Genomic DNA, 12,764 nt, shown 5'->3' on the forward strand with positions numbered 1-12,764 from the left:
TAATAAATTCTATGATGGAATCTGCTGAGAGCAGCCAAGCAATTGTGGGAAGATTAAGATGGTGTGTAACCCCTTACAAAGGTCAGAGCCCTGATGATGTTTCCTCAGGGCTATGGCCTACTTGATATATGAGTTAAGTAGACACTGTGAAGAGATTCTTTGCTTTTGTGACTGGGTCTGGATCTGGTATATGTCCCATAGACCTCAGGTTCTTTGAACTCAGATAAATGACCTTGCCTATGCTGGGAACCATCAGTGGCCTGACATCCGACCCACTATCTGGCCCATGGACTTTAGATATATTTGACTCTGCAGCCACACAGCTGGCCTGCTGACATTCACCAGCCTATGGTCTTCCTGTTTTGTTTTCCTGCTTCTTGGTTTGTCAGCCCTGAAAGCTACAGAAGCCAGGAGAAGCCTCCAGCTTAACCTCTGACCCATGGACTTGAAACAAACTGGACTTACCGATTTCCACAACTGTCTGAGCCATGTCATTGAATAGATCTCTCTCTCGCCCACCTTCCTCTCTTCCCCTTTCCCTCCCCTTCCCCCCTTACACACACACACACACACACACACACACACACACACACACACACACACTGCTTCCCTAAAAACCTAGGCTAACAAAATTGGTACTGAGAATGAATCTATAGAAACAATATCATAAGGATGAGTTTTCTAAATTGATTTGCAGGTCTGATTAATCCTGTAAAGTTGGAGATTCTTATTTGTTCAAGGATATTCTCAGAACAAAGGCCTGGAGGTCTACTTCTGAAAAACTAGCCATTGAAAACCCTATTGAGCAGTTTTTCTCTGGTGCACGTGAGGTTATCATGAGTCAAATTTGATTCTATAGCAATTGGTTTTAAGGACCGTATTTATAATAGAATCATGCATCTTGAGTATAGTCTTTTCTCCATCTAAAACTCATTTCTAACATCTTTTATGGGAATTGACAGTGCTTCTTGTGTTGATCAGATAAGACTAGGGAGACATGTTGTTAACTACCTCTGAAATGGGGGTTTATGATAGAAATGTGTTAAACAACCCTAGAGTGTATGTATATTCTTAATTAGGGTAACTGATCACCACTCGAGAGTAGATTACATCTAGCAACCTGACTCATGTATACCATATTGTCCACTCTGAATAACATCATATGTACAACCAGTTTTTGTAATTTCAACAATGAAGAGTGATCAAAAGGCAAAGAGGATATTGGAACTAGTTTGAAATGTATAGAGCCTGTACCTCAAGGTAAGCTTGAAATAGAAGTTTTCCCTCAGTTGTTCTTAATCCCCACCTTCTCACTGTGTGAACAGGTCACTGTGATGAGAGTGACATCAACAGCTCACAATACATACTGTTCATACAACATGGCACCTAAACATAGAGTATTGGCTTCAACTGTTCCTCAACTAAAGAGGCAGATGTCCATTTCAACATGGAAGAAAAATGAGTTCCCTGTGTACTTACTCAGAAAGCAGTTTTCCAAAGTGGTTAAGGAAGTTTTAAGATTTCCCCCCCACTATATCTGATTTTTTTCCTTGCTTTAATTTCAACCTATATACCTCCCACCCCAACTTCCAACCCTCAGCTCCTGTACTCAGTGTAAGGAAAGATGGAGTCTAGTATTGAGATAGGTTCTTTGAGCTTCCTAAAGAAGTGTAAGACAGGATCTCCAGTGCATTGATCTGCCTCTGAACTGCCTCAAGGCAAACAATCGACAGGATCAGGAGTCAGGCTAATTTTATCCCAGAACCAAGGTAGATTTGTGTTATTTTTAGTGGGAGAAAAATAATAACAAAACTTATATTCATCTTGTGAGAAAGAAAATTTTGTCTCTACAATGCATACATGTAAAATCCCACTGTGAAAGTCCAAAGACATACACGATTTCAGTTAATGATAGAGGTGAATGATGGATTTAATGTTTCAATATACATTTCTTTTTCTAATCAGATAACTCTGATGGTGCTGTGGGTTAGACATTGGGCTGCTAACCACCAGGTCAGTGGTTCAAATCCACCAGCCCCTCTGTGAGAGAAAGATGAAGCTGTCTCCTCTCATAAAAGTGTACAGTCTCAGAAACTTTATATAGGATTGCCATGAGTCAGGATCAAATCAATGGCAGTGGGTTAATCAGATAGTGATAAGTATTTGAAATCACCCTTACATACTGTAAGCTAGATTGTATATCCATCCTTTTAGCTTATATGTAGACGGTCTTGCAAAAATCCCCTTTACTTTTCCCTTTACATTCTAAATAATTGCACATGCAATAGCCTTATTGATTTTTAAGTTCGCTGAATTTTCTTTCATATTTTGGTTTTTCTAATTGTGATTACAACAGGTATTATCTTTTGATGCATATGTGGAAGATGAAGTGCCTCAAAAAACTGAAGAGGACTATAGAATAAGACGGTATAAAATCTACTTCTACCTTGAAGATGACACAATTCAAGTGAATGAACCAGTGTTGAAAAACAGTGGATTGCCTCACGGTCTGTAACTTAAAGCAGAGTTATGGTTCTTCTACTTCTAACTTCTTCTATTATAGACTCTCTTCTGCTTTTTCTAAGGTCTTAGGATACTGTTTAGGTGCCTAATTTGTTGACAGTGATGAATATAAACAATGCCATTCGGTTGTAGTTAGAACTCCCTAGGTGGAGCAAATGATTAAGCACTGAACTACTAACCAGAAATTTCGCTGATCAAACCCTCCCAGAGGAGCCTAGGAAGATAGGCCTGGTGATCTGCTCCCCAGTGGTCACAGACTTGAAAACCCCATGAAACAGTTGTGTTTTGCACATCTGGGGTCATCATGAGTCAAAATCAGTTTGATGACAACAAGAACAAGATTATAACTATTGGATGGTTTATTAGCATTCCATCCACTGCACCTCAACCCTGGCTATTACTCTTAACTCCTTTGTGGAAGACTTGTATGCCTTCAAGGCTGCTCCTCTACTGTGAACAATGCTTCCTGGGTCTTCAAACGGTTTGATCTCTTTACTATAGCGATACCATTTCCTTCACAGCACCTTCAGGATGAAGACCTACAGGAAAAAGACCTTTTCCTCTGCCGCTTTCAGATCATTATTTCTCTCCTTGTATTATTTTCCACCTGCTTAATCCACCCTTTTCTCATCCTCATCCCAGTCAACTACAGACCTGAATGGCACTTCAACAAAGGCTCATGGCTCTATCATCTTTCACTATACAGCATGTCCACTAGAGATAAACATGGACTCTGTGATGTGGTCACCAGAAAAGCTAATGTGATCTTAGGCAGATAACATAGAAGATGACACTTTTGTTTTATTTATGTTGTAGGTCCTTCCCTTGGGTGTTATGCTGAATTCTGAAAACCTTCAGGTTAGAGCAGTGGTTCTCAACCTTCCTAATGCCACAACCCTTTAATACAGTTCCTCATGTTGTGGAAACCCTCCAACCATTAAATTATTTTCATTGCTACTTCATAACAGTAATTTTGCTACTGTTATGAATTGGGCGACCCCTGTGAAAGGGTCGTTCGACTCCCAAAGGGGTCGCGACCCACAGGTTGAGAACTGCTGGGTTAGAGCAACCAGGATGGGCAAAAGATTGCAATTTTGTCATGTGAGAGACTTAATAATGAAAAGGGATATTTGTCTCTCAGTGGAAGACCTCAGGTATGACTGATAAGTGTTTTCAAGACTCTTAAGAGATCTCTTGTGGAGGAGAGTTGACTTTGTTTTTTGTCATCTGAAGTACAGGCGCCCCAGGTGTCCACATTCAGGTCCATAAGATGAAGAACTTTCTAGTAGAGAGCGCCAAGGAGTTGTAGTGGATAGCCCCTGGGCAGGTGCGGAATTAGAGATACAGAAGGAGGAGTCATGCATTTGGTCACTGGTGTATGCATGGTACAGGAAAAGGGTTGGGCGGGGTGGGGGGTGAATTGCCAATAAAGGGTGGTTTATCACTGGCAGCTTGGTAGATGTATATGAAGAAAGCCTTGTATTTGTTTGGTGACTGGTGTACATGACCTTTCCGGGTCCTTTGTTCCCCGAGGAACTATAATTCTTGTTTTTTAGTTTGTACTTTCCATCATCTTTTGAAGCATGGCCACCTCCAGTAGATGAGTCTCTGAGTTTTCCCTCTCTACACCCTCCACTCTGTTTACACTTTCCATGTGTGTGCACTCACCAGCCCAGTCCTTCGCTCTGCTAGCAAAGCACATCCTGAATCTTCCCCTCCTAACCCAAGCTAGCCTCATCTCAAGACTAGAAAAATGGAATAGCTGATAACTGGTCTCACTGGTTCCATTCTTGCTTCTCAAACAATCTATTCTTTCCACATCAGTCAGAGTGTCGTGTGGGACATTTTCTTGGTGCATTGGTCACTAGCACACAGGTTCTCCCAGAGGCCATGGAACTGAAATGTTCTAATCATATTATTCACTAACACAAGTTAAAATATGCATGAAAAGCAAGGGAAGGAGATGGGTGGTTTCACATACTTGAGTCCTAGCTGGTGGAAGGACTGCATGGCCTTAGTCCTGGAGGATGCAATGGCCCTGCCTCTATCTGCTGCATCAGCCTCCCCACTGATGGTGTGGTTATGAGAGACCAGGGTTGAGGTTCAAAGAAGGAAGACCATAGTCAAAAAGTGTCCTGGGCTAATGGCACACACTGATTCAGTCAGAGAAATTCAGGCACAAGCGTGCCTGACCACAGCTATAGCTTGTCAATAAATCTGCTAAACAGATAGGAGTTCTGTTTTTATTTATTTCACAGGGAACACCTGGGGCCAGAATGGGCGTCACCACTATTGAATGAATGTCTGAGTTCATCTTATGAATAATGAGTACTCATGAATACGAGTACTCATATATTTAGTATGTCATGAATATTTAGAGCCCAGGTGCACCACATGTATTTAATATCTACTGAATATTAAGTTTATTGGCCCCGCTATCTTTCTGTGTTTAACTCTGCAACCTGTTGTTGTTCTTGTGTATGCCATTGAATCTATTTTGACTCATAGCAACCCTATAAAACAGGCTAGTACTGCTCCCAAAGGGTTTCCAGGGCTATAAGTCTTTATGGAAATAGACCCTGTCATATCTTTTCCCTGTGGGTCAGCTGGTGGACTTGAACTTATGACTTTTAAGTTAATAGTTAAGTGGTTAACCACTGCACCACTAGAGTTCTTTTGACATGTATAGAACACAAATCCACTATGATTGTGAGTTCTTTCCTTTAACTGAATTTTGGCCCTTTGGTCTCATGCCCTACAGATTATAGAAACGATCACCTCGTGATTTCTGGAAGGGGCACTGGTAACACTCTGGGATAGGTTAACTGCAAGGTTGGAGGCTCAAACCCACCAGCTGCCCGTGGGAGGAAGATGAGTCTGCCTGTGCCTGTAAACACTTAACAGCCTTGGAAGCTTTTTCAGGGTCACTATGAATGAGAATTGATTTTATGGCTGTACAGTTTGTTTTGATTTTGGTTTCGGTATGTTTTTTAAGGAGTCCAGTGTGAGGGGTGTGGGGGTAGGCAGGGTTAAAGGGAGACAGTGTCAAGGAGTCCAGGAAGGAAAAGAATGTTTGGAAATTGGTTGTGGTAGCAAGTGTACAATACTGCTTGATGTGATATGATATACGTATTAACTCCTAATTAATAATAAATTAAAATAAATATAGAAACTAATGCTCTGATATGTTCCTGAACTAATCTTTGTTCATTGTTTTCTTTAACAAAATTTCTTTTTTACACCACTATACCAACTTTGCACAAATGATGGATGGGAAATGACAGAACACCTCAAATCTACTTTAGTAATTTACTTTAAGCTTTATTATTACTATGTTTTGAGTGAAAACTCATATTCCTGGCTCTTGTCCAGTGAAGCTTAGTAAACTATCCAGGGGGAAGTATGAAGTGCAACCTATATGAATCTCTTGGAAAGATTTTTAAATACTTTACAGTTCTCTCAGTCTCTTGATTTCAAATCTCACATAGCAGGCTTCAAAGGAGAAATTCAAGAATATCATATTTGTGTAACTGAGAAGGAATGCTATTTGTAGATACTCGAGGGAAGCGGGGATAGTTTAGCAAAAGACAATTCCAAAGTCTCTTCTGCAAACTTCAGAATTTCGAATTCACTCAAATTGGTCAGGGCATTTCTACAGCGCTCAAGGGATTTGTGTAGAATACACAGAAATCATGATAGTTAGCAAACTTGAATTTGTCAGTAGAGCAGAGATACCTGGAGGGCTCTAGCAAATCTTGTACAAAGTAACAGAAATAACCAAATTTTAATCAAGCTTTGTTTAAAGCAAAACTCGTCTCTCTTGAAATCCTTAATATGAAGATATTTTCTGGGGAAATTTGTGGCGTAGTGGTTACATGTTGGGCTGCTCACCACAAGGTTAGCCATTTGAAACCACCAGCTGCTCCCTGGGAGAAAATTGAGGCTTTCTACTCCCCTAAAGAGTTACACCGGAGCAGTTTGTTCCTGTCAAATAGGATCACCATGAGTAGGAATCAACTCGATGACAGTGAGTTTGGTTTGGAGTTTTTATTTGGTTAGGGGGTACTTTGGAAAACAATTTAAATGTCTTCGTCAGGCTTTCCTAAATTAAACTGATGGGGGGTGGGAGGGGGGAAGAAGGCCGCCAGTGGCTCAGACCTTAGCGGGATGAGGTTGCTGATATTTCCTTCACGTGTGTCTTCCTGGGCCTACTTTCCATGCACTTTTGAGCCTGGGAAGAGGCTAGGGGTGACATTTAGATGCTGGGCACTAGTGGTGTTCCAGTTACTGCCATAGGACTTCAGTTTATTTATTTGTTTGCAAATGAACTAGGAGTTCAGATGTATCTGGTTTTTTGGACTTGATACTTCAGAAATTTGTCTAACTGAATGATTTCTGTCCCTTATTTTTGTTGCTTCTCACATCATGATTTTAAGGTTGGGAGAATTTGGAATACTCTAGGAACAAAAGAAGTATCTCTTCTCATAGTGCTAAAATAGTCACACATAGCTTCTAATCAGAATGATATAGTTTAATATTTAAGAATGCTTATTGGTAGAGACCTTGGTATAAGTAGGAGGCTTGGTGGTGCAGTGGTTAAAGTGCTCAACTGCTAACCAAAACATTGACAAATTGAACCCACCAGATGTTCCACAGGAGAAAAATGTGGCAGTCTGCTTCTATAGAGATTATAGTGTAGGAAACCCTATGGATGGTTCTACATTGCCCTACTGGCTCACAAGGAGTTGGTATGACTTCATGGCAGTGTGTGTGTGTGTGTGTGTGTATATGGAGATATATATATATATATATGGAGATAGATAATATAGATGTAGATATAGATATATATGTCATTGTCATTGTCACGCTTCAAGGCTTATTTTCATTTCTTTTCTTTTTCATTTCATTTCTTCCCAGGACATGCTATCTTTTTGGTTAGATGTATTATATGTACAGATGTTATTGCTGTTCTGCTAACATGTAGTTATAACAATGTTGCCATCAGGCTAAGGATATCAAGGTTAATTCTGGAATTGTCTGACAGAATAATTGTTGATAAAAATTGCCAAGTCCAAACTAATCTATGCTAATGAAAGGGTAGCAATAAGGAAAAGGTCATGATATTTTGGTTTGTTCAGAATCTCCTGATCCATCCTTCAAATTTCCAATTCTGTGATCTGGTGTCACAAACCAACTTCCAGATAATTCTTAGTTCATTTTTGGTTAAGAACACTGATATGCATTAATGACTTGTTTTGATCCCTCAATATGGTAGTATTTCTTATACTTTAAAAGAGTATTCAGCAATGATGAATCAAGTGTAATCACAAAAAAGAATCGTTCACCCAGGAATCATATAAACATTGTATGTTGTACTTGTTAGTGGCCGGTGAGCTAGTTCCAACTCATAGTGACCCTATGTATAACACCATATAGGGACTAGGTACTAGAGTTATAGAGTGAAGAAGGCATGAAAGAGGGACTCCAGTTAATTTTGAATTTTAGATAAATAACAAATAAGTTTTTCGTATAGCTATGTCCAAAATATTGCATGGAACATATTTATACTAAAATTTGTTTTTTCATAAAAATGAAAATATAACTGGGTGTCCTACAGTTTAGGTTATTAAAACCTAGTAATCCCAGGTGGTGGGTATTAGCAAGGGACCTGTCATTAAATACAGCAGCTTAGATTTTAAGAGTAGAGGTAAGCCATGTGGCTGTGTGCAATGAGTAAGTAGTATGTATTTGGGAAGAAAGAAAGGAGGGAAGGACCAAGCGAGGAAAGACGGGAGGATAAATGGTATAGACTGTGCCATAATATAATGACACCATTGTATGGTATCACAAGAGTGGAGGAAAAGCCTGTATCTACTGCAAAAGGAGACATTTGAGTGGTACTTTGAATGTATGCCCAGATTAAAATGGGAGAGACAGAGAAATTAAAAGGAACAGCATGAGACTAAGAAGGGAGAGTTATATGATGAGTTGTTGGAGGATATTTGAGAAACAGAACCTGGCATTTATAAGGAAACTATTCAAGCAATTGTAATACAAAGGATGTTTGAGCACCCAAGATTCTATCATTTTGGTGCTTATCAGTGGTTAAATGGAAGACACACAGGGCTATTTTTTCTTCTTATTATAATCAGAACTGTGAATTTTTTAACTATTGGCTACAAAACAGGTGGCAGGTTATGGGGTGGGGTGTGGAAGGGGAGAGGGCAGGCTATTCTTATGAAACCCAAACTCCAAAGATGATGTGATTATGTTTCATAAAAATGAAAATTCAATAGCCATTCTAGTGAAAGCATAATAGTGAATACAAGAGAAAGGAGTGTGCTAATCATCTCTGGACACAGTTAAGGGTCTTTATGTTTTAGGATACATATGTAGACATGATAGCAAGTGGTAATTCCAAGTGTATGTTCATTCACCTGGAAATACCTGCTTCTAGATAGTGACACAAAGATGGATTCACACAGGGCCGCAACAATGGACTCAAGCATGGGAACATTTGTGAGGTTGGTGGAGGACCAGGCAGTGTTTTATTCTGCTATACTTAGGGCCACGATTGGTCGTAACCCACTCAATGGCACCCAACAACAGCAACAGCAGCAGCATACAGAATTTCCCTTAGGTCTGCAGTGTTACTGGAATGAAATGAACATACTCAAAATTAAGATGAAGAGACTGTAATCTTAATTCTAGAAGGTGCATTTCTACAAACTAAATTTAGTGGTGTGAGCAAAGATCTAAGGCTAGTCCCAACTGACTGAAATGAAAACACATTAAACCTGAATGGAAATACGGTCACTTTGATCTGACCCATAGGGAAATGTTAGAAAGTCAAAGCTCTCAGATTATAATCAGATGGCAGTGCTTTGAAAAAGGAAGATGTAAAACACGAAGATGAAGAAAAGGAAGCGTTTTAAAGGAGGCCCGTGATGCCTGTGCCTCTGTCCAAACGGTCTTTATCGGACAGTTAAAAAGATAAACATCTGAAAATTTAAAGGACAGATCTGAGGCTTTGCTGTTGGTTTATTTTTAACATTTTTATTTATATATTTTGATGATCTCAGATGCTCTTTACTATGTGCCAAAGACACGGCATCCTGCTCATTTCTGTGCTATTGTAGAACAAACTCCTGCCATTTGTCTTGGGACACTAGGCATGCAAATACCAATAAATGCATATTTTAATACCCAAAGGACACAGTTAAGAGATCTTACAAATATATTTTTTAACTCTGTCATATGCAATTGTTAATTTTAAATGGCTACAAATTAATTTTCTTATTAAAATGTAATGCCAGCTTTAGAGTTGCTATTCAGATCTCCCTGTTTAAATGTTAGATCCTCCTTTTCTTTCCAACCCATGGATAGCCAAGACTCATTTCTGATACCACAGAGAACTTCCACGGCCTTTTCTGAGACCCTTCTAGTAAGAAAAGTGTGAGACTAAGCTAAGAAAAAGGAGCTCTAATGGCACTATAGGCTGGGCATTGGGCTGCTAAACACAAGGCTGGTGGTTCAAACCTACCAGCCTCTCCACAGGAGAAAATGAGGCTGTTTATTCCGGTATAGACTTACAGTCTTAGAAACCCAAGATGGGGTTGGAAAGAAAAAGTGTGAGGCATGACCTGATATATGTGGGTTTTGGGTAGGAAGATGGTTCTATGGGGCTGGCCCTGGAAGGGAGATTGTTGTAACTGGCAAGTGAGCTCTGACTGGGAAATTTACTGTTAGAGAAAAAAATAGGCTGTCTTTTCCTTATAAGAGGATATCCATCATCGCTATCTACTTTTCATGGTGGTTGGCAGCTCTTCTACCCATTCCTACCCTGTTTTGCCTCTGACTCTCTTCTTGTATTCACTTAAGTCATTTGTGGCCACGGAACAGTGTGAGAGACAGTTAAGTGGAAACTGTAGAAAGTAGGCAATTTAGTTAAGAGTCTGAAAACACAGATTCACGATTTATTTCTCCATTTACTAGGGTGTGGCTTTGGGTACATATGCCACTTATCCACTCTGAACACTGGATTTCTCATTCATAGATGGAATATTTTTATGACATGCAGTACTCATCACAGGCGATGATTGAGGACTAAATGAGAAAATGCATATGAGAGCACATGCTAGGTTAAGATGATGATTATCATTATTATTTAAAAGCCCAGTGGGTCAGCCAGTCCCCTCCCATCCCCCCAGGCAAATGTAGGATTCCTATGAAAATCTTACTTAAACAGAAATCAGCACTAAGTTGCTTCCTTGAATTTTTATAATGGAAAACAAATGCAAGTTGGATGAGATTTCTGAAGAAGTTCCTGGCTGTTGAATGCACCATCTATATTTTAAAAACTGTCACAATAAAAGCATTTTTAAAGAGGTGTATAATGATTCCTGAAAATACCTGAAATGGCCTTCGTTTTATAGGTGTTTAAGTATGCAACTTTTTTTCAGTCTAATCTTGAATGCTTAAATAATTTGCATGCTGTTTTCAGTGGCATGAATTTAAAGACTAATTGAAGTATAATTTTTGCAACCAAATTATATCATCTTGTATGTAGTACATTTGAAAATATATTCTAGACTGGATCTAAATTTTATACTTTTATTATTTTAATTTAATGTGCCAAGTAATTAAAAATTGCTACAAAGAAAAGAAGATAAAATTATTGTAGTTAATTTCCCCTCAGCAGAATGAGAAGATGATAAGTAGAATAATGGAACGGAGCCCAGCACTGTCCCTGGCACATAAAGACATTCATTAAATGCTCCTTAATGAATAAGGAATGTATAATTTCTAAGTATTTCTAGACTTCGAGAAAAGATGTCATTCTCAGTGCTACATAAAATATGAAGAAGATAGGTGGATATCTTTATACTAAATGCCTCCACATAGAGGTCAGTCAAGGCAAGCTTTATCAAAGCAGTAGCGTCTCAGTTTGTCCTACTTCCCTGCTCATGTTTTCCTTTGCTCTTACAGTAGATTTTCAGGACTTAGTTACAGGTGCGGAGAGAAAATTTCCCAGGGGTATTTTGCATGTTTGTACCTTTTGCAAGCAGAAGCATGACAACTCTCTGTTCTGGACTAGCTCTTCAAAGGTGAGCAAATAACCTTGGGAGATAAATCTCACTCCTCACCCAAGAGCAACCAAGGTTACCATTCCTATCTCCTCTTCCTTTGGAGCAAAATTGTCTTGCATATAGTCCTGAAAGATAGAAATAGTTTTCCTCCAGAATAGATGGTAGATGTGCTTACTGTCCAGTATAATAAATATAATGTCTCCCTCTAAGGCAAAAAGCAGGCATGCGTATAGCCATTTAAAAAAGATGTGGGTACCCTAAGCTTAGGATTCCTCTCGTAACGTAACCCACTGTGAGTGCTACCTGGCCTTTGTTTATGTCACCCTGTGGGAACTGAGGCTTAGAAAACTAGTATAGAAAATGCTGATATTATGGCTACTGTGGTGCTGTCAGGTAAGCATTGGACCACTAATCATGAGGTCAGTGGTTCAAACCCACCATCTGTTCTATAGAAGAAAGATGAGACTCTCTGTCCCTATAAAGATTGACAAAGCTTCAGAATCCCTGTATAGGCTTGCTATGGATCAGAATTCAAATTGATGGCAGTGGGCATGATTTGAGTTTGGGTTAATACTGTGAATAATAAACAGTCCTTTGTCTTTCACCAAAGCATCTCCTTCTATTAGCAGCATTCATGAAATTGTGCCAGGCTAACTTGTTAGTTTGTAAGTTGGATGAAATCTCAGGCGCTAGACAGCTCTTTGACAATAGGTTTCAGTGACATTTGGGTAGCTTGGTTAATATGGTGTTGGTACACTCATCTAAGCAGGGAACCATTTTATCTCCAGTGACTAACCCAGTATTTTCAATATCCCTGAGGATCATAGGCCCAAATTCTTATAGAAGTGAACAGGGGTCATAAGGTTGAAATAAAGTAGAATGAGATACAGAACCCAGAGTACTGGCTAACATTATGTAGCCTCAAATAACCCTCACTTGGTGAGGATGGTGGGTGGAGATAGGCTGTTAACCAGAAGCTCAATAATTCAAAGCAACAGCTGCTCTGCAGGAGACAGATAAAAATATCTGTCCCTCCGCAATCATGCCAGGCAGGTGAGCATCTCAGACTGCCGAATTGTTAGAACAAAGTGTTCTTGTGTTGGGGGAGTACTTGTGCAGGGCCCACTGTCCATCTGTTTTCTTAATACTCAA

General features: G+C 39.5%; 1 protein-coding gene across 1 annotated transcript in view; it reads left to right on the forward strand.

Annotated features, from left to right (window-relative positions):
- The window catches only part of EFHC2 (EF-hand domain containing 2), a 213,339-nt gene that overhangs the window by 80,317 nt on the left and 120,258 nt on the right, over positions 1 to 12,764 (forward strand). The window contains exon 3 of the mRNA XM_045288314.1: positions 2,357 to 2,507. Coding sequence (XP_045144249.1) covers positions 2,357 to 2,507 — 151 coding nt within the window. The remainder of the gene's footprint in view (positions 1 to 2,356; positions 2,508 to 12,764) is intronic.

This window comes from Echinops telfairi, unplaced genomic scaffold (genome assembly GCF_000313985.2).
Source record: "Echinops telfairi isolate 266 unplaced genomic scaffold, ASM31398v2 ScPeMD7_19;HRSCAF=73, whole genome shotgun sequence".
In the NCBI taxonomy this organism is placed as follows: domain Eukaryota; kingdom Metazoa; phylum Chordata; class Mammalia; order Afrosoricida; family Tenrecidae; genus Echinops; species Echinops telfairi.